Source organism: Coregonus clupeaformis, chromosome 14 (assembly GCF_020615455.1).
Source record: "Coregonus clupeaformis isolate EN_2021a chromosome 14, ASM2061545v1, whole genome shotgun sequence".
NCBI lineage: Eukaryota > Metazoa > Chordata > Actinopteri > Salmoniformes > Salmonidae > Coregonus > Coregonus clupeaformis.
The window spans coordinates 6,030,862-6,054,199 of NC_059205.1; the positions used below are offsets into that span (position 1 = coordinate 6,030,862).

The 23,338-nt window shown below is 44.6% G+C and overlaps 1 protein-coding gene across 1 annotated transcript; it reads left to right on the plus strand.

Moving 5' to 3' along the window:
- The first annotated feature begins 7,867 nt into the window (after nucleotides 1-7,867).
- Nucleotides 7,868-21,708, plus strand: LOC121581665 (GTPase IMAP family member 8-like). Its single transcript, XM_045224920.1, is given in 9 exon segments — nucleotides 7,868-7,898; nucleotides 15,222-15,275; nucleotides 15,498-16,232; nucleotides 17,066-17,122; nucleotides 17,653-18,891; nucleotides 19,040-19,305; nucleotides 19,307-19,408; nucleotides 19,410-20,102; nucleotides 21,649-21,708. Coding segments are annotated over 9 exon segments (3,237 nt in total).
- The last annotated feature ends 1,630 nt before the right edge of the window (nucleotides 21,709-23,338 follow it).

Consider the following 23,338-nt stretch of genomic DNA (forward strand, 5'->3'; position numbering starts at 1 on the left):
CATCCAAAAGAGGCAGACAGGACGCTGAACGCTTCTGGACGCGGCTTGGGTTTAGTCAAAGAGGCGACGGAGCGTTTTTAAGTTAGAGGAGGAGAAGAAGCAGCTGCGCAGGCACCTGCCGTGGCAGGACGACCCCGGCCCCCCTCCCCAAAGGCCATCCACTTCACCCTCTGCGCAGACCGGGCCGCGACGAGGCGGCGACCGGCGCCATCCGCGGCCACGAGCGAAGGGCGAACGGGCCCGCGCCTCCCAGCAGCCGCGCGGTAGCCCCCACTACAGCCGGGCGCAGGGAGGTGACGAGGACGCCGACCTGGCCTCCGCGGGAGGCAAGAGGAGGCGACGTGACGGGACGCTGGGAGAAGATGGAGGACGATCGATGGTGCCGAACGTGCCTACAGCCTCCCCCTTACCCTTCGGCTGAAGGGATGGGGTGTGATGTTAATGCCTTTGTTGATGTAAGCGACAAAGAGCTGGCTCCACCTGACTTTGTCAAAAAGAGCCTTTTTCCATAATACGTCCGAGAGCCGCCCAAATCTCACCCTCTTTTTCTTACTACTTAAGAGCTGTTCAGCCCACCGAGGGTGCGTTGCTGAACAGGCACTAAGAGTAGGTATCCAGCCAATCAGGTCCCACATCACACTTCACGATAAGAAGGCTTACATAGAAGGCAGCAGTCCCGGCCGGATTTCGACAGGAGACGCAGCCGCTATTTAGGGATGGCGCACCAGCACAGACTAAGGTTCAACTAGTACGAGCTTTCGGGACCCATGCTGGCAAGCTCCCGAGGGTCTGATACGTGCCGGTCACCAAGGTGCCCAGGGTGGGCCCCCAGGCACTAACACAGCAGCTATTCGGGGACGGGGCGATGACCGCAGACACCAAGGTCTCGTAATGCACGAGCCAGACCCATGCCACGTCTCACGGAGGGCAGGGATTACTAAAGCCTATGGGGTATAACCAAAAGTATCAGCTCCTGACAGAACGAGCCAGTACTCACTACACTGAGCGTGAATCAACCCACCAGGGGTGCAGAGCTGAACACACACACAGAAGGTGAAAGTTAAGAAGGTTCAAGCGCTGCCTTGTTTTGCACTCTCATAGGGAGACCTCATACTACAGACTTCAGGAGTACCGTAGTGAAGGGTTTCTGATAGCGAATTGCAGTCACCTAAGATGACGCAATCGCTAGCTGGGGGATGGTGCCCTGCCGCTGGCTGTGTGCCTCGTCAGCGCAACTCAGACCGCATGTGCTTAAGCGGGAGGGCAGGAATACGACTTCAGCGGCCGCTTACTCGACGGCTCCTACTCCCTTTCTTTCTCAGAACGCATTGATAGTTCCTTTCCCTCTTTTCACGTAAGGCCCACCTTGGGGCTGTCTCCACCACTTCAATGTTGGGGAACAGTGGCAAGCGGCCACAGAGGAATATCAGGTCCTTCCTACTGGATGCACCACAGCTTCGGCACCCATGCCGTTTCTGCTGCTGGCAGTGAAGCGAAGAAGCTGCACCCTCTCACGCTGGCTAGAAACAGACGTTGCAGAAGGGTTATGCTCCTCCAACTCGACCGAACCCCACCTCTGTCAGGGAGTGGTGGGAGACGGCGATGAAAACGCCAGACAAAGTGTGGCCACTGATAGCCAGAGATTACGGAACTTTTGGCGATGGAGGCGGTGACAGTATTCCTCGGGAGCAGCAGAACAAAGGGCTGTATTCGCCTATTTCCTAGTGCCTAAAAAGATGGGGGGGGGAGTGAGGCCGGTTTTGGATTTACGCATTCTCAACGAGAGCATAACCAAACCCGCCACTTCCGAATGCTAAACGCACAAAATGTCTGGCTGGCATGTGTCCAGAGAGAGGGGACTTTTGTAATGCGAGCATAGACCAAAGGACGCCAAGTTATGTGGCTGTCTGTCGCACACAGGAAGTTTCTGTGTTGGCTTTCTCAAGGGGTGGCGTGACCATACACGAGAGATGCCATTTTGGCTACGCCCTGGCACCTCGCACATTTCCAAGTGTGGAGGCGGCATTGAAACTGCTAAGGTCAGTCGAAACCTACTAGCCCACCTGGACGACTCATATTGGCTCTCGCCCGTCAGCAGAGCTGGCGCATCACCACACAACACAGACAGTGATGCACCTCACAAGTCTGGGGTTTGCTGTGAATTGGAAAAGAGCGCTCTGGCCCACTCACCGGATTTTCTACTGGGGATACAGCTAGACACTGTGAGATGAGTGGCTCAAATTGGACTGCGAGGGTAGCCTGTTAGCTCCTGGATGGAAGTGCCCAAGGCCTCGAATCACACGGTGACGAGCGCTGCCCGATCATGTCACTTTGGGGTCTCATGTGCGCCAGCCCACTCTGTGGTTCCACTGGGACTTCTGCATAAGCGCAGGATGCAGCGATGGTTCAGCCCAAACCAAGACTAGACCCACTACGCCAACGCCACCGCTTGGTGGCGTTCCCTTCGCTCAGTGCAGACCCCAACTATTGGAGAAACTCGAGCGATAGGAAAGGGTGTCCCCTCACATCCCAGTACCACGTGCGTCTGACGGAGATGGGGAGGGACATGTCAGACACAAGCGATAGGAGTGTGTGTGGTCTCAATCAGGCTGTCACATCAACCTCCTGGGTTGGAAACGATTCGATGGTTGCTGACCACTCGCCCCCCTCTCGGGGTCGGGGATGTGCTGGTCTGGTCAGACAAACCGACCACGGACCACGTAAATCGCCGGGGGGACCAGGTCTCCTGCTCTCCATCGGGCGGCAGAGGAATTGTGGCTGTGGGCTCACGAGCACCTTCGCTCATTGAGAGCAGCACACATTCCGGCTACTTGAACGTAGGAGCAGACCTCATGTCAAGAGGGGGTCCTCGAGACGACGAGAGTGGTGTCCGCATCCAGACATTGTTCTCCAGATTTGGGAACAATTCGGGAGAGCCAGGTGGACCTATTTGCGCCACGCGTGAACGCGCAATGTCCTCTGTGGTTCCTCTGAGGGAACAGGGACGAACCGCCACTGGGAAGGGACGTACTGCGCACCAACCGTGGCCGAGAGTTCTCCTGTGCGCATTCCCTCCGCTGTCCTGCATTCTCCCACTGCTAGCCAGGGTGAGATCAGGGGGCTGTCAGTGATACTGATAGCGCCCGATCGCCCGGGGGCTCCGTGGTTTGCGGAGATGAGTCAGATGTTGATTGCGCCACCTTGGCCAATTCCACATCGATGGGAAGCGTTGTCTCAGGCAGCTGGCACGATAGAGGGAAATTGCCCATAATCGCCAACCACTGAAGGCCTGGCTGCTAGAGAGGGACAGGCTAGAGCGCCGTGGGTTATCTGATGCAGTGATCAGGACCATACAGGGTTCATTACAGTTCCACTTCTAAGATGTATGCCAGTAGATGGAACGTGTTTTTTCACGATGGTGTGTCACACAAGGTGTAGACCCCATGAGCTGTCAGGTGGAGAGTATTCTCTCTTTTCTACAGCTCATGTTTGATAAGCAAAAATCGCCACGCCACGATTAGAGTGTTTGCAGCAGCGATTTCAGCTTGTCATGAGGGTTTTGGCAGAGACAATGTCTTTAGCCACCCTCTAGTGAAACGCTTCCTATTAGGAATGCGGCGACTTAGGCCAACACCTAGAGTCACGCTTCCTCAGTGGGATTTGGCTTTGGTACTCGGCGCTATGTAAGTCGCCGTTCGAGCCATTGAATCAACATCCCTCAAGATGCTGTCTATAAAGACAGTACTGTTGCTCGCTTTGACTACAGCCAAGCGGTCAGTGATTTGTGTGCTCTTTCGACGAGACCTGACTGCTTGGCCATCAATGGTGACCTGAGCAGAGCAGTGTTACTGTCCTAACCCGGCATTTGTGCCGAAGGTTATTAAGAGTTCATATAGGTCACAGACCGTGGAGCTGTGGGCTTTTTCTCCTCCTCCTCATAGAGAGGAGTGAGAAAGCTCCATCGCTCTGTGCCGGCGGCACGCCTTTGGCGTGTTACGTCGACGCACAGCAGCGATTAGGGGTCATCGCCTCAGTTGTTTGTGTGTCACCGTGCGGCTGCACTAGGTAGACCACTTTCAAAAACAGAGGTTGTCTCACTGGCTTTGTGAAGGCATTGAGACAGCTATGGCGAAGCAGGGCGGCAATTGCCTCAGGGTATCAGGAGCTCACTCCACTCGTGGAGTAGTGGCTTCTACTGCCCTTTTCAGAGGAACAGGAGTAGAGGATATCTGTAGAGCAGCATCCTGGTCGACGCCGTCTCATTTATCCGTTTCTATCTCTTAGATATGTCTTCTATTCTCTGGCTCGATCTGTACTCAGCGCGGCTGAAGGGAGATCTTGAGCAAGAAAGAGAGGGAGAAGCAGGACTGTGGACACAGGTTTCCATCAGGTCCTTTGGTTAGGAAGACGTGTTTTTGACAGATGTGTTTCTAACTCTTTGGCTCGGTCTGTACTCAGCATAGCTGAAGGGTGGAGATCTTGAGCTAGGAAAGAGAGGGAAAAGCAGGACTATGGACAGGGTTTCCATCAGGTCCGCTTTGGATAAGAAAACATATTTTGTGGCATGAATCCTGACTGACAGGGTCAGTACAGTAGAGGCATGCGTTGATTAACAGAATGTGATGTCATCTATCTGCTTGTTCAGTTAGTATGACTCATGTTTTTGTTCCTGCTCACTAATCCCTGGGATTCCATTGAGTGAGTGAGGCGGTCTACCGCGGTTCATAATGTAGAGTGACACTGATGTCATTCCATTAGTGGTCGTAGTGTTTTCACAGGATATTGGAGGCACATCTATCTCGCTAGTACAGATTAGTATGGCTTCTATTCTGGTGATCTGCCCACTAGTCATTGGCATTGCCATTGGACTAGGTGAAGTGGTCTTTAACCGATGACGCGGTATATTGTACGCCCGTAGGGTTTTTAGTTGCATTACAAGGCGGAATTTTCGGTTACAGCCATACACTATGGGCCTGACTTTCGTTTCGATGGGAAGTGTTAGGCTCGGCAGGGGAAGTACATTTTGAGCGCTACGCCTCCACTTTAAACCACTAGGAGCAGAGCTCCCCTATGAGGCGGAGCTCCACGATATAGAACGATTAGTTACCGGACCTGTAACTCCAGTTGTATGAGTGAGCGGAGCCCTATAGACAAGGCCCTGCCGACCCTCTCTAGTCTCGCTGAAGAAAAATATCTCGGGAGGCTGATTGAGGGGAGGCATCCCGTCTTATAGGGACACCTGTATTCCTATTGGCTGTAGGTGTGTGCATAATTTTGTCTCAGGCTGCTGCTGCCTTAGGGCAGAGGGGTAAACCACTAGGAGCAGAGCTCCCCTATGGGGCTCCAATCCACTCATAGAACTGGAGTTACACTCCAGTAACTAATAGTTTTTTTACTCTCTCCGTGACACACTGTTGTCTGACATCATCACTTCGCGACACAAAGAACAAACAAACACGGAGGACAACACAAGCATCTGAGATATATCAACACATATGTGACTGACCGGCTCAATTCGGTCTTATGTAGCAAAATTTGAAATTGTGTTTTTTACATTGGATAAAAGTAGAGACTCAGAGCTAGAAAAGTGTATATCATATACTACAGTTGAGGAACAATGGGAAAGTAATTCTGCTTTGAAAGTTGATAAACTTGTAACCCCACTTTTGAGAAAATGTCCCTTGAATGTTTTGGTACACCTACTGCAGAGCCTTTCTTTGTCTACACCCATTCAGCATAGTTCACACCCTCTTAAGCCTTAGCCCCACCCATCTCTTTAAGGATTCACATGTGAGGCCATGTGCTAAAGAAACAACTAAAGATTTCAAGACTAAAGGCTGGTTTATATTACGTCTATCGACATGTCTGTAGACATTTGTCGCAGTGACATCATAAACATTCTATTGTCGTCCGACATCAAACTTGTGGTTGTCGTTATGAAAAAGTATAAACACAAAAATGACAAGCTGCATGACATCAGAAGCCTGGGGGTCCAAAATAGCATAACTGGTGTATTTTAATACCAATAAACCCATCCGTTTAAAAATGAATTTAGTATAAGTCAATCTACCAAACCAGGCAACTAAAAGCAGCTTTCTAAACAATGATTTGGTTAGTTTCTAACTTGTTATCTAGCTAGCTATCGTTAAGTTAGCTGACTAGCAAGTTCAAATAATGACCATATCGTATAGCTGACAATGTCTTAACCTTAGCTAATTGGTATTCATTATTACAGGAAAATAAACTCACAACAAGAGCATTATTTACAAGTTAATGGCGAGCTAATTACAGAACATAGCTTACGGTTATGAGTGTGGCGAAATTAAAGCAGGGCATTCTACCTGAGAATTGTAGAACTTGGACACAGTCTCATTGGCCTAACGTTATATCCTAATTTGACTGGTGCAGGTCATGTTCTTCACATTACCATCTCTGCTAAACACACACTATATCGAATAAAATCAAAGTTTATTTGTCACATGCACAGGATACAGAAGGTGTAAACGGTACAGTGAAATGGTTGCTTACATAGTGTAATCTTTTGTTTGGACATGTAGCTAGCTAGCTAAACAATGAACCATAATCCAAAATGGCTCTGAGATACAAATAATATTACTACACAGATCATACACGTAATGTTAGCTAGCAAGCCAGCCAGCGAACGTTAGCTAGCTAGAGAACAGTACGCTTTAACTTGCAATGAAAACGACTTTCTGACAAAATTAGAAACGTATAATATTTGAACATGTAGCTAGCTAGACTCTCTTACCCGTATACATGGATGAACGCTTCTCCCTCTCCGTCACGGATGCAATGGTTGCCCTTAGTTTGAAGATGTAATCCAGAGACAGGTGTTTTACACAATAGCTTTCTGTGTGTTCTCTTTTCGACTCCCTCCGCATATTTGCAATCAAACGCCAGGATTTTCTACATCTCCTTAGCTATCATTGGGCTCCCGAGTGGCGCAACGGTCTAAGGCACTGCATCTCAGTGCTTGAGGCGTCACTACAGACTCCCTGGTTCGATTCCAGGCTGTATCACAACCGGCCGTGATTGGGAGCCCCATAGGACGGCGCACAATTGGCCCAGCATCGTCCGGGTTTGGCCGGTGTAGGCCGTCATTGTAAATAATAATTTGTTCTTAACTGACTTGCCAAGTTAAATAAAGATAAAATAAATAAATACTCTGCTTCCACCGTGGCTAGACCAACTAAGCTCGTAATTTAACAATTGTATTCGTATTTACAAATGGCATAAAAGTTTGTTATTAAGGATCATGAAAGTTCAAATGTTCCAGAAGGCATTTCTGCAAAAGAAAAAAGCATTTTGATTTTAAAAAATATTGTTTACATTCACAAATCTCTCCCTCCTCAGTAATTTGCCCTGTCTTTGCATTAAAGTGTGCTGAATGCGTTCCTGACTGCGACTAGCCATGATTCCCTAAAGAGAGACAGAGTAACCCCGCTAACAATTCAAGGGAGACAGAATGTTTTTGTTTCCCGTAATGTTCACCTGATGGCCTACATCAATCTCTATGCTACTGTGCTGTATCTTCAGAAAAAAAATGTACAGGAAATATGTTGTATTTGCAAGGTATTTCATGGCTAAATGAGCTGGGTTTAATTCTCTGAGATGACTTGGGTATGCAATTTAAAGTACTGTATGCCAGGTGGAGAAGATTCAGTCTCATTGTTATTCTGACTACAAATGCTCAAGTTAGTGGTTTGTAAACATATTCAACATGTAGATTGCAGTCTCTCCACAACTCCACAAAACTCCACAACTCCCTTTAACAGGTAGGAACATTTTTTTCTTCAAGTTTCACTTTCACATTTATCTGTCACAGTACAGACATTTGAAGGATGAAATGACGGACGCTGCATCATTCAGAGACAAAGGTAAGAGCAGTAAAACCTCAACAATATATATTTTGGCCTTATGTTCATCAAATCTTGTAACTTATCATTCATATTGTTGGCCTACATGTCTAACTCAATATGGCAAACTGGCAAAATAAATGTTTTTGTTGGCTCATCTTGGGCAACTGCTCTTCGTCTAGTATGGCCTACCTCAATCTCTACCCTTCAGCGCTGTATCTTTGGAAAATACATTTACAGGAAATATCTGAAACAAGTGGTTCTGGAGAAGGCATCATGTTATTGTTTTCCAGTTTATATTTCTAAACATGTAACACCTAAATAATAATATTTTGGTTTGAAAATTACTTTCAACATTCTATTAAGTAACAATGGAATTTGGCGTAAGTCGATGAATCTGCAATGCTACAAAGGCCATAAAAATAACTGAAAAATAATAAATATATATATATATATATATATATATATATATATATATATAAACCAATAGGCCATTACCTAATACAAGAACTATGATGCACCTGCCTATTTATTCATAGAAATATACATATTGTAATGTCTTTGAGTATCCACATGTGATATTGATCAATAGGCATGACTTGCACTTTACATTTGCAACATAGTTGGGAGTTAAATTAGTGGCTAAATTTACTTAGATAATCACTGATAAAAGATCCATCATGAACTAATTTACTGGAATGACTTAAGCTAGCTATTGATTCATTATTTGTTTACTAAAATGACCGTAGCATTTTTGTGTTTTCAACATTGCCAAGTGCCGACCATAATGTAGTACAGTAACCACAGCCTAGGTAGTTGGCTGTGTGCTGCAGCGCTTGAATGTGCCAGAGCCTGTCATAGAATGGTCTGGAATGTGGAAGAAGTGCACAAGCTGCACCCTGCCCATAAGATCAGGGTGGCGTTTCCATTTCCATCAGCTTGGCAGAGATTCTGTATGCGACATAGATACGCATCCAGTCATCACACTAGCTGACAAACCAGTTAAGTGAGTTCTTTGTTAACTTTTGCCTTGATGTGCTTTGTTAACTTTTGCCTTGTTCAGACTAGCAGTTTGAAGTGACCCAAATCCGATTTTTTCACATATCTGATACAAATTCAATCTTTTTCGTGAGGTCTTAACAGCCAAAAAGCACATGCTCAAATAAGATTTGTATCACATTCATATGTGTTTTGAAATCAGGAAAACATCTGATACCTGGCCTTGCAACGTGTCTGATCGGTCAGATCGGATTTCTTTGCCCTCGAGTGTTTGTTTTTTTACTCTCTCCGTGACACACTGTTGTCTGACATCATCACTTCGCGACACAAAGAACAAACAAACACGGAGGACAACACAAGCATCTGAGATATATCAACAAATATGTGACTGACCGCCTCAATTCGGTCTTATGTAGCAAAATTTGAAATTGTGTTTTTTGGATAAAAATAGAGACTCAGAGCTAGAAAAGTATATATCATACACTACAGTTGAGGAACAATGGGAAAGTAATTCTGCTTTGAAAGTTGATAAACTTGTAACCCCACTTTTGAGAAAATGTCCCTTGAATGTTTTGGTACACATACAGCAGAGCTTTTCTTTGTCTACACCCATTCAGCATAGTTCACACCCTCTTAAGCCTTAGCCCCACCCATCTCTTTAAGGATTCACATGTGAGGCCATGTGCTAAACAAACAACCAAAGATTTCAAGACTAAAGGCTGGTTTATACTACGTCTATTGACATGTCTGTAGACAGTTGTCGCAGTGACATCATGAACATTCTATTGTCGTCCGACATCAAACTTGTGGTTGTCGTTATGAAAAAGTATAAACACAAAAATGACAAGCTGCATGACATCAGAAGCCTGGGGGTCCAAAATAGCATAACTGGTGTATTTTAACACCAATAAACCCATCCGTTTAAAAATGAATTTAGTATATGTCAATCTACCAAACCAGGCAACTAAAAGCAGCTTTCTAAACAATGATTTGGTTAGTTTCTAACTTGTTATCTAGCTAGCTATCGTTAAGTTAGCTGACTAGCAAGTTCAAATAATGACCATATCGTATAGCTGACAATGTCTTAACCTTAGCTAATTGGTATTCATTATTACAGGAAAATAAACTCCACAACAAGAGCATTATTTACAAGTTAATGTCAGAGCTAATTACAGAAAATAGCTTACGGTTATGAGTGTGGCTAAATTAAAGCAGGGCATTCTACCTGAGAATTGTAGAACTTGGACACAGTCTCATTGGCCTAACGTTATATCCTAATTTGACTGGTGCAGGTCATGTTCTTCACATTACCATCTCTGGTAAACACACACTATATCGAATAAAATCAAAGTTTATTTGTCACATGCACAGGATACAGAAGGTGTAAACGGTACAGTGAAATGGTTGCTTACATAGTGTAATCTTTTGTTTGGACATGTAGCTAGCTAGCAAGCTAAAAAATGAACCATAATCCAAAATGGCTCTGAGATACAAATAATATTACTACACAGATCATACACGTAATGTTAGCTAGCAAGCCAGCCAGCTAACATTAGCTAGCTAGAGAACAGTACGCCTTAACTTGCAATGAAAACGACTTTCTGACAAAATTAGAAACGTATAATACATGGATGAACGCTTCTCCCTCTCCGTCACGGATGCAATGGTTGCCCTTAGTTTGAAGATGTAATCCAGAGACGGGTGTTTTACACAATAGCTTTCTGTGTGTTCTCTTTTCGACTCCCTCCGCAGATTTGCAATCAAACGCCAGGATTTTCTACATCTCCTTAGCTATCATTGGGCTCCCGAGTGGCGAAGCGGTCTAAGGCACTGCATCTCAGTGCTTGAGGCGTCACTACAGACCCCCTGGTCCGATTCCAGGCTGTATCACAACCGGCCGTGATTGGGAGCCCCATAGGACGGCGCACAATTGGCCTAGCATCGTCCGGGTTTGGCCGGTGTAGGCCGTCATTGTAAATAAGAATTTGTTCTTAACTGACTTGCCAAGTTAAATAAAGGTAAAATAAAATAAAATAAATAAATACTCTGCTTCCACCGTGGCTAGACCAACTAAGCTCGTAATTTAACAATTGTATTCGTATTTACAAATGGCATAAAAGTTTGTTATTAAGGCACATGAAAGTTCAAATGTTCCAGAAGGCATTTCTGCAAAAGAAAAACGCATTTTGATTTAAAAAAATATTGTTTACATTCACAAATCTCTCCCTCCTCAGTAATTTGCCCTGTCTTTGCATTAAAGTGCGCTGATGTCACGCCCTGGCTCTAGGGACTCTTTTATGTTGAGCCAGGGTGTGTAGAGTTTATGTTTTGTACTCGTTGTGTCTAGTCTAGTTTTTGTATATCTATGTTGGCCAGAGTGGTTCACAATCAGAGGCAACGAGTATCAGCTGTTGCTGGTTGTCTCTGATTGGGAACCATAATTAGTCAGGTGGTTTTCCCACAGTGTTTGTGGGATCTTGTTCCGTGTTGGTTTGTGTTTTGCACCTGTGGACGTCACGTATCGAGTTGTTGTTTTGTTCGTGTATCATTTAATAAATAAGTATGTTCACCTTCCACGCTGCGCCTTGGTACTCTATATCCGACGATCGCGACAGAAGATCCCACCATAACAGGACCAAGCAGCGTGAAGAGGAGAGAGAATGGACTTGGGATCAGTTGAGTAAGAGTCTCGGCTGGGCCAAGCCAAGTGAAGAGCAGAGAGGTTGGACTTTGGAGCAGTGGAGTGAGTGTCTGGCGAGAGACATGGAGGCCTGGTCCAAGAGGAGAGACGCCCAGAAAATTTTTAGGGGGGGCTCACGCCGTGGACGACGGGGCAGCAGGAGGCCGCGATAGAGCGGTCCAGCATGTTGGCAGAGGAGGCCGCCAGGTTACGGGGGCCACTGGTATTAAAGGGGAAGGAAAGTGTAGAGGCACGGCGAGAGGTACTGGGGTGTGTTACCAGTCCGGTCCGGCCCGTTCCTGATCCCCGCGTAGGGCCAGTGGTGTGTGTCCCCAGTATGGTCCGGCTTGTTCCTGTCCCTCGCATCGAGCCTGTGGTGCGCATCGCCAGCCCGGTCCGGCCTGTTCCTGTTCCCCGCACCAAGCCAATGGTGCGCGTCGCCAGCCTGGCCCGGCCCGGCCTGTTCCTGCTTCCCGCACCAAGCCAATGGTGCGCGTCGCCAGCCCGGCCCGGTCTGTTCCTGCTCCCCGCACCAAGCCAATGGTGCGCGTCGCCAGCCTGGCCCGGCCCGGCCTGTTCCTGCTTCCCGCACCAAGCCAATAGTGCGCGTCGCCAGCCCGGCCCGGTCTGTTCCTGCTCCCCGCACCAAGCCGATGGTGCGCGTCGCCAGCCCGGCCCAGCCAGTTCCTGCTCCCCGCACCAAGCCAATGGTGCGCGTCGCCAGCCCGGCCCGGCCTGTTCCTGCTCCCCGCACCAAGCCAATAGTGCGCGTCGCCAGCCTGGCCCGGTCTGTTCCTGCTCCCCGCACCAAGCCGATGGTGCGCGTCGCCAGCCCGGCCCGGCCTGATCCTGCTCCCCGCACCAAGCCGATGGTGCGCGTCGCCAGCCCGGCCCGGCCTGATCCTGCTCCCCGCACCAAGCCAATGGTGCGCGTCGCCAGCCCGGCCCGGCCAGTTCCTGCTCCCCGCACCAAGCCAATGGTGCGCGTCGCCAGCCCGGCCCGGCCTGTTCCTGCTCCCCGCACCAAGCCAATGGTGCGCGTCGCCAGCCCGGCCCGGCCTGTTCCTGCTCCCCGAACCAAGCCTATGGTGCGCGTCGCCAGCCCGGCCCGGCCTGTTCCTGCTCCCCGCACCAAGCCTATGGTGCGCGTCGCCAGCCCGGCCCGGCCTGTTCCTGTTCCCGCACCAGGCCAATGGTGCGCGTCGCCAGCCCGGTCCGGCCCGCTCCTGCTCCCCGCACCAAGCCAATGGTGCGCGTCGCCAGCCCGGTCCGGTCCATTCCTGCTCCCCACACCAAGCCAGTGGTGTGCGTGCGTCCAGTCCGGCACGGCCCGTGCCTGTTCCACCGGTGCCTGGTCCGCACCGGTCAGCTGCTTCACGCCGGAGCTAGAGCAATCCGCTCCACCAGTGTGCAGTCCAGCTCCGGCCAGCGGGCCAGACCGACCAGGGGTACTTTGGGGGGTTGGAGAGGGGAGTGGGGATCAGGCCCGGAGCCGGATCCGCCGCCAAGGCGGAGTGCCCACCCGGTCCCTCCCTGTGGTGTTTGGTTTGGCGGCCGGAGTCCGCGCCTTTGGGGGGTACTGTCACGCCCTGGCTCTGGGGACTCTAGTATGTTGAGCCAGGGTGTGAGTTTTCATTTGTGTTCGTTCTAGTATTGTGTTTCTATGTTGGCCAGTGTGGTTCTCAATCAGAGGCAACGTGAATCAGCTGTTGCTTGTTGTCTCTGATTGGGCACCATACTTAGTCAGCCTGTTTCCCACAGTATGGTGTGGGATCTTGTTCCTTTTCGTTTGTGTTTGTACCGTAGGACTTCACGTATCGTTTGTTGTTTTGTTCGTGTAACATTAATAAAACGCATGTTCACCTTCCACGCTGCGCCTTGGTCCTCCTCTGTATACGACGATCGTGACATTTATTGCTTCTTTTATCAGCACAACAGTTTTCAGCTGTGCTAACATAATTGCAAAAGGGTTTTCTAATGATCAATTAGCATTTTAAAATGATAAACTTGGATTAGCAAACACAACGTGCCATTGGAACACAGGACTGATGGTTGCTGATAATGGGCCTCTGTACGCCTATGTAGATATCCCATTAAAAAGCAGCCGTTTCCAGCTACAATAGCCATTTACAACATGAACAATGTCTACACTGTATTTCTGATCAATTTCATGTTATTTTAATGGACAAAAAAAAAGCTTTTCTTTCGAAAACAAAGACAATTCTAAGTGACCCCAAACTTTTGAATGGTAGTGTATATATTTTTAAACTTTACTACACTTTTACACAATGTTGTATGCATGTCTGAAGAACGAAAAGCACATTTGTATATTAGTATGAAACAGTTTGTTATGCTATAAGGTGGAATGGATCATGATGAACGGATATCAAAACGGTCGGGCAAATTGACATTCAATGATGAGACCACCCACTCTCACCATTAGTAAGAGCATGTGCGCCACTCTTGACAGAGGCAAATAGGTCAAGCTACAATGCTTTACCTCCAGTTAATGCTAGTGGAATGAGCACTGTGCTCAACAATTCCTGCTATAGTGGATAAAAATGTAAAGGGATGAAATACTGTATATAAAGCCATGTTTAACACTAAAACACTATCAATGAAAGTAACTAACCAGAGAGATTAAGTAGATCTAATGTACAATAACAGTTCAGGATTTTATACAATTAAGTTAGATCTTTAAAAAAAAAAAAAAGCTTAACTTAATATATTAGTGTTTGTGAAACACTAAAAGGTGAGTATATTATACGTAAAAATACATCATGTTGGAAATCCTCAAAAAGCTAATGCAAGTAGTTGCCTCAATGTTTTTAAGTAGCACAATATTTTTTACAGTGTAATGTGGCTCATATAGCGAGGACTGCTACACTATCTAGCAAGGTAGCTAGCTAGATAGCTAACTTTAGCATCCACCTCCCTCCTGTTAGAATTTCTCTTCAGAATCCTAGTACAAAAGCACTTTTCACAAGGAATGATGTTTTATTGTTGACAACAGCTAAATGTATGGGCTGACCAGTGAAAAACTGCTCTTGTCATCATGAACAGTAGCTAACGTTAGCAGCAGCTGTACAGGAAATGGGTTGTCAGTCAACCGGAATTATATTAATTCACGCATGTCAATCTTGAGCCTTCAAAGCTTAGAAACCTTGACATATTCATAAAAGCTGTTTATAACAATTCTTATTTGAGAAATTGTCCAAAGTAACATTGATATGACATTAAATTAGCTTAGCGATAACGTACATACTGAACCAAAAATGTATTCAGAAGTAAAGAAGTAGCAGGAGCGCTTCAGGTATTCCGCAAGAACCACAGCTGCTCTTAGAGGGTAATCAGGGTGTCTGACCTGATGAAGACGATATGCGTTGGTGTATTTTAATAACGTTTTAGCCCATACATTAAAGGGTTTTTAACTTTCAAAGCCTTACGTGTGCCTGGACTTGGAATTTTTATGCCACTTAGTCACAAGTCTTGGTTATAATTGTTCCTTTTTGCTTTTCAAAAACGTATTTCAGTTAGTCTTTAAATACTTTTAAAAGTTTGTCATTTAATACTACACTGAGTTACACACATTCAATTAAAGAAAAAAATCTACATTTACAACTTTACAGAATACTGATGCTTGTGTTAATTTGATGTGTTTTCAGTCTCGAATCCAGGGGTCCAGAGACGCAACAGTGTGGAGTTATTGCCCCCAAGGAGTGAGTGATCAATAAAATATCAACCAGATTTTTTTCAACTGATTTTTGATTTCTCTGTCTAGATTGAAGAGTTGTGCATTTATGTTGTTCTGTTGTAATATGGTGCATAATGTTGATGGTGTAATACTGAAAGAAAAGCAAACAAAAATGTTAGTGTCAACATTTCAACAATGTTTTACAGCGAACATTTTAAATAAGGTTGTGGTGGTGTTTATTTTACAGTGTCTGAAAGTGCTACAGAGCTAAGGATTGTGCTGCTCGGCAAGAATGGCCCTGAGAAGAGTGCTGTTGGAAACTTCATCCTGGAAAGAGGGGCATTTGACCCCAACTATGTACAAAGTCGCTGTGAGAGAGCCAGGGGTCAAATAGATGGAAGAGGCATAGCTGTGATCAACACTCCAGACCTGTTAGACCCTCACATCTCACATGACAAACTCTCAGAGGAACTGCGTTGGTGTGTCACTCTGTCTGACCCAGGACCTCATGTGTTCCTGTTGGTCCTGCAGCCTGAGGAGTTCACACAACAAGAGGGAGACAGAATCAGGCAAATTCTAGACACCCTCAGTGACCGGTCCTTTGACTACTCAATGGTACTGACAACTCATGAAGACAGGAGGGGACACATGCATGATGATCACCCTCTGAATCAGATGGTCAGAGAATGTAGAGGGAGGCAGTACGTCATGCACCGCGCCTGTAGAGGGAGGCAGCACCCCAGTGACCGCGCTCAACTTATGGCAGATGTTGACAAGATTGTAAAGGAGAATGGAGGAGGCTATCTCACCTGTGAGCTATTTGAAGATACTACAAGTGGCATGGTACAAGGGAAAGAGGAAATCCACAGGAGTAAAAATGATTGGAGCCTCAAATCTTCCTCTGAGGAAGAACTTGTAAAGGATGTTTTGAAACAAGGTGAATCAGCACAATTTTGCAATTTGCAGAACGTCAGAGAAGTTGGTAAGTACACAGCACACTGACAAAAGTTATAGTAATATGAGCATTGAATATAAGTTGACAGTATTAAAGGGATAGTTCCCCAACTTAACAATATTATATATTGGTTTCCTTACCCTCTAAGCACTCTTTGGACAAGGTAAGACGGCAACCCATGCTTTGGTTTTGTTTACCTGGCCACTGTCTCCAGATGCTAACTTTTTAGCATCTGTGGCACAAATCCAATGCCAGTCAACATCCCTAAAATTAGTATTTCTTGGCGCTCAATGTCAAAATCATCCAAGTCTCTTGTGGACAGATCTAGGAAAACATAACTTGGACTGTAGAATCTGTCAGGAAGGATAGGGAGCAGCAGGAGTTCCAGTGTTTGGGTTTCTCGTCATTTATTTGAACAAATCACGACTTTGCAGGTGTTAGCATCTTTCGAATTTCGGAAGGGGAGGGGACATTCGGCCGTTATTTGCAAAGAGAGAAGGTGGAGCTCCATGTTCCGGTTTCGCTTCTCGTTCTAGCATCTCTTAATCCCTTCTCTTAACACGTATGGACCCAGAACTGAATCAAGCAGCTGACCAATTACGTAAGACTTCTGGGATAACTGAGATTAAAATCATTTTAAAGTAACTTAATTGAACTACAATCAATTTCAGACCCTTTAGGATGATTTGGACTTGAAACGTGAAAAATGCTAATATTGGTGATATTGAACTATAGCATTAATAATGTCAACTTATATTCAACCCTCATAGTAAGGATGACTGTTTTTTTGTTTCATCATGCTTGGTTGAAAGGGACTGCAAAGATAAAGTCACTGGTATTGATTGTCAACACTTTTTCAGGTTTGACGTTGCTTAAGGAAAATGTGGGGGAGCAATCACACAGTGGAGCAAAATGTGGTGGGTAAAATTCAGTATGTCTCATTTACACTATGTTACAACGTCTGTATTAAAGTGGGATGGCTACGGCTCAGTTACGATTTGTCCAAATTATCATTATTTTTGAAGCGCTGTTTTCAAAATGTCTATCTTGATAGGCAAAAACAATATAACAGCTGTGTAGGCAGAATTGACATTTGAAAGTAAATAGATAACCGTTTTCTTATTCACTTGACTAACTAGGATGATCATCTTGCAGAGCAGGACTTCAAAATGGTTATTTTTCATAATGTAATTAGATTATGTTTGTAAAATTCAGAACAATTGTGAAAACATTCCCAAGAGGGACATTGGTTCATGGGTCATGTAATTTGTTGTATTAGTAGTACATCATATTAGCTTAACTGAGGATTTAATACACATGTACTTACTTAATATTAGTGACTATTGCTGACATTTTAATTTGCAGCAGGAGTCAATCCAATATGTAAATTGATAAACTACAATTTGTTTAAATGCATATGTTAATCAATGTTACATGTGTTTTACAGTGTCTTCACTCAGGATTGTGCTTCTGGGGAAGAGTGATGACAAGAAGAATGTAGTGGGTAACATGATCCTACAGAATGAGGCTTTTAAGTCTGCTCGTTTCTCTAAAAAGCAATGTGAGTCAGCCAATGGGAAGGTGAAAGGCAAGTCTGTTACTGTTGTAAAGACTCCAGACTTATTTTCTCTGAATGTGGAGTCCCTGATGCAGGAGATGGAGAAATGTAAGTCCCTCTCTGCCCCTGTGCCTCATGGGATCCTGCTGGTGTTGAAGCCTGAGGAGTTCACAGAGGAGAACAGAAAAACATTGAAGTTCATCCTGAGCATATTTGGTAATGAGGCCTTCAAGCACTCAATGGTGATCATTACTCACAAGGAAGTTGCAGGAAATCCTCATCTGAGTCAAATGATTGAAGAATGTGAAGGAAGGCTTCATGAAATGTCCAAACAAGGAAGTGACCACAAAGAGTTAACTGAAAAGATTGAAAAGATGGTAGAGGAGAATGAATGGAGATACCTCACCTCCAATGAAGAGACGACACATGATACCATGACACCAAAGGCTCAGAGACTGAACGTGGTGCTGTGTGGCAGAAGAGGAGCTGGGAAGACTTCTATAGCCAATGCCTTACTGGGTCAGAGAGAGTCCAGTCCAAAGTCCAGCTCTTCCTCAGTGTGTGTGAAGAGAGGAGGAGAGGTGTGTGGTCGGCCTGTCACCCTCATCGAGCTGCCTGCTCTGAATGGAACACATCTCACTCAGGAGGAAGTGACGCGTGAGACTTTCCGCTGTGTCTCTCTCTGTGACTCTGGAGTCCATGCTTTCCTCCTGGTCGTACCTTTTGGTCCACTCACTGATGAAGACAAAGGAGAGTTAGAGACCATCCAGAAGATTCTCAGCTCACGAGTCAATGACTTTGCCATGGTCCTGTTTAGACAGGATTACATTCCAGTTGATAAAACTGCAGTTGACTTTGTGGAACAAAATGCAGACACAAAGCGATTGATCAAGATATGCGGAGGGCGGTATAAAATCTTTGATGCTTCGAAGATTGAGAATGCCAAGCAGACGAAAGAGCTTGTAGCAAAAATAGTCCAAATGATGGATCAAAACAAGACATGCTACACTCTATACATGTATATGGAGGCACAGGACTTGAGGCTGGAGGCTAAGTATCAATCAGAACTGGACGAAAAGAACAGAAGAATCAAGGATTTAGAGCAGAAAATCAGCAACATGTCACAAGGTGAGTTTGTTGAACACAGGGATGAACAAATATTGGGCAGTGATTGGGAAAGCAAGTATTTTACAGTATGAGCCTTCTGTGATGATTTCAATACCAATTTATGCAGTAATTAACATTAATTTATGATAATGTATTGTTTAATTTGTAGGTGCTGAAATGGAGTGCTCCAGCACAGAGTGCGTGAGGGTGGTGCTGATTGGGAAAACTGGAAATGGGAAAAGCGCCTCCGCAAACACTATCCTGGGCAGAAAGGAATTTGAGTCTAAAATCAGCAGTAATTCTACGACAACAGTTTGCAAGAAGGCAGTCGGTAAAGTTGATGGAAGAACAGTTGCTGTGGTGGACACCCCTGGCCTTTTTGACACAACATTGTCTAATAAAGATGTTCAGCAAGAGATAGTGAAATGTGTTTCCCCTGTCAGCTCCTGGACCCCATGTGTTTATCATAGTGTTAAGAATCGGGACAATGACACAAGAGGAGCTGGAGACTTTGGACCTCATAGAGACAACCTTTGGTCCACGGGGCAGGAATGTTCTGCTTAGTTCTGTTTACTAGAGGAGATGACTTGGAAAGAACGTCGATTCAAGATTACATTGAGGAAAGCAAGAATGCCAAACTGAAAAAACTGATCAGAGATTGTGGAGGCAGACTCCATGTCTTCAACAACAGAGTTAAAGATGACCGCACACAGGTCACTGAGCTTCTTAAGAAGATTAACGAAATGGTGTCCACGAACAAGGGCAGTTTCTACACCAATGAGATGTTCCAGGAGGCAGAGGCAGCCATTAAACAGAAACAGGAAGAAATACTGAAGGAGAGAGAGATGGAGATTAAGGCTGACATGGAGAAACTGAAGGTCAGCCATGAAACAGCCATGGAAAAGATAAAGTCAAAGTTGGAAGAAGAGAGATTGAAAGTTCAGGAGGAAAGAAAGCAGAGAGAAAACATGTTGAGAGAGAGAGAGGAAGCTATTAGAAAAGAGCATGAAGAAAAGGAGAAAGCAGAGAAGGAAGAAAGTAAGTTGAAGGACGAGAAAAAGAAAGAAGATGAAAAGTTGAAAAAAGAAACATGGGCCACAGAAAAAGAGAAGATGGAAAAAGAGATACAATCTCAGAAAAAAGAGTTGGAAAACCATCAAAGAGAAAAGGAGAGAGAATATAAAATGAGAATGGAACAACAGAGAAAAGAAGAGAAAGACAGAGAAGAATTGGTTAAAAATCAAGAAAGGCAGTTTGCAGAACTGAAAAGGAAACAGGATGAAGAAATGGAAAGGGAGAGAGAAAGAAGAGGATGAGAGGAGGAAACATGAAGAGAAAGAAAGACAAGAGTGGCAAAGCAAAATAAAGGAAGCAGAGAAAGGTCAAACAGAACTCCAAGAGGTCATGCGTAGAGAGAAAAAGAGGAATGGGAGGAACAGTTGAAGAAAGAAAGAGACAGACAACAGGAAGAAGAAAGGCTGAGGAGACAGAAGGAGGTAGAAACTCTTGGAGAACAAGAGAAAAAACAGAGGAGATTGAGAGAGGAGTTTGAAAGAGAGAGGGAACAAGAGAGAATAAAGATGAAGGAATCAGAAGAGAAGAGGAGAGAAATAGAGTGGAAAGAAAGAGACAGAATAGAAAAAGACGTTGAAGAAAAGAGGAGAGAGTTGATAGACAAAATGAAAATGCAGCAAGATCAGTGGGAGAAAGAACGAGAGAGGAACAGGAAAGAAGATTTAAAGAGGATGTAAATCAAGAGAGGAGGAGAGACTAAGACTAAGAAAACTGGAGGAAAAATTTCAAGAAAAACGTGAAGAAGAGAACATGAGGAAAGAGAAGGAAGAAAAGGTCAGGAGAGAACAAGAAGAGAAGAAAATGAAGGAAATGGAGGAAGAGTATGAAAGGAAAACAAAAGAAATGATGGATAAATATGAACAAGAGGCCAGAAAACATGCAGAGGAAAATAATAACTTTAAAGAGAAATATGAAAATGACATCCAAAAAATTATTGGATCAACATGAAGAGACGAAGAAACTAATACAAAAGCACAAAGAGGAGTATGATCTTTTAAATGCTCTATATGGTCATGATAAAACAACACTGTCTGATAAAATCAACGAATTGGAAGAGAAGCACAAAGTAGAGATTAAAAAGTTGTTAAATCCAGACAAATCCACATGTGAAATAATGTGAGAGTCCAATGGCCTGGCTAGGGTGCCACACGATACCATGTATGGGGATGCTATTGTGGTAGATGAGTGACACTCAATAATGGTTGGCAGCTGATGGACAGAAGTAGCTCGGAGAGCATTATATAAACTGAGAGATTTTCTATGGAAGTCATTCGGATGACAAGAGGCACGTACCGCCTGTCACACGAATCCAGTCCTGAATTAAATAATGATAAATCAACTCTCCATCTGTGTCCCATATTCTCTTACATCCTGAAGTACTTGATACCAGAGAAACTCGTCATAACAGTTAACAAACAAAATGACAATGCAGAAAGATCAGTGGGAGAGAGAACATAGAGAGGAACAGGAAAGAAGATTTCTAGAGGATGAAAATAGAAAAATGGAGGAGGAGCAAAAAATCAAAAACTGGTTACCAACGTAATTAGAGCAGTAAAATATTTTTGGGGTCATACCCGTGGTATATGGTCTGATATACCACGGCTTCCAGCCAATCAGCATTCAGGGCTTAAACCACCCAGTTTCTTATAACTAATGATCATTGTAAGTTAATACCTGAAATGTAAATATATGTTTAAACTGCAGCGATATGAGCAGCAGTTTGAACCAAAGATATTGCGGAGTAAGCGTGATGCAAGAGGCTAGACTCCCACACAGAGCATCTGCGGCTGCGTGCTTGTCCATGATGCTTCACTTCACTCTCCCTGTGATGTGATAGCTGCCTGATCTACAGAACTTCAGATACTATTTTGAATAGATGTTCTCTGTCCTAGAACTACATGTACATCAGTACATAAAGGGGAATTGTCCAAAACTCCATTTATGGTTTCTAAACCTATTTGTTGGAACTGTTTATTACCCTTGTTCAAAGCCCTTTCCTTTCCTTGGACAGATCAGACAGGCCATGACTCATGAAAGTAAAGATGTTGCTGGATTGTTGATGTCATTTTTTATCAACGTGCCAGGGTGTCATTTTCCAAAAGTCTGAAATTAGTTAACAGTCTCCATTCAAGGACACTGTCAATTACACTAAATACTAATACCCACAATATACACGTTATAAAGAAGCAGTCCGGGACAGAAAAGTGCTTCATTTTTTTATTACAAAATGATAGACCAGCACATCTACAGAAAACAATGTCATCTTTACATGAAGCATTAGCAAAGTATATTGAAGGCCTACTAAAGTCAAATAAATTAATGGTGTGCAGTACATGACTGTGGTGATACAAATACACCATTTATAAAATACACCACTTGTCATTGAATCATGATGGTGGTGTAAAAGCTGAGATAATGTTTAGTTTTGTTGAGTTCATATGTTTAATTTTTCTATCTGTGACTGTGCTTTATATATTCTGATGCTATTTCTGTCTTTGTGTTGTTCAAACCAGAGAATAAAAGACTAATCAACAAATGGGTTTTATCTTTATTTCTTCCTTTCACTTCATAGCTGTTCCCATAGCCTTGTTTAAAACACAGCTGAGTTCTTTTAAAGGTCCCCAATATAGATTCTCCATTGAAAATGTATTGTAGTCCAGGACTAGGGTTAATGAATGTGTGGGAACACGGCCCTACATGTGAAAACTAAGATAAAACTGCAGAGCTGTTTTACCCAAAGCTGTTTTAAAACCTTTTTGAGAAAATTGATTTCAGTGAGCAGTAAATCTAAAGTAGCCTCGGTAGTCCATTCCCTAGCCGAGTGGGTCTTAACTCTCTTCAACCAGCAGAAACACCAGAAACCAAATATTTACAAGACGACACCTGCAATTCAGGGGATATTTCCACTGGTTTCCAGAAGCACACTTTGGCCTCAAGGTGTAGCCAACTGCTGCTGACAGTTTTAAAAGCAGGTAGCAAGCAGGGGAGAATGTAATGACTACCTGAACCCAGTGTGTGTGCTCCGTCTGGTGACAGTTGAAAAACAAGAGGGCTCCATCACCAACGGCGGCAGCTAAAGCAAACTGATACCTGTGAAACTCATACAGTTGTTGTATTTTCCTTCTATGCTTCTCAGTCAGAAGGTTTGTAATATACTGAACTGTACGTTCATTTGGTTTCAGCACTTTAATGAGGGCTGGATGGAGCTCTGGCAATTCAATGTCCAGTCCAAGACACAGTGCCTTTCGTAATTAATGGGACAGTGAAGCATTTTGTTATTATTTTGACTATGAGGTTAAAGTGCAGACTGTCAGCTTTATTTTGAGGGTATTTTCATCCATATCAGGTGAACCGTTAAGCAATGACAGCACGTGTTGTACATAGTCCCCCCATT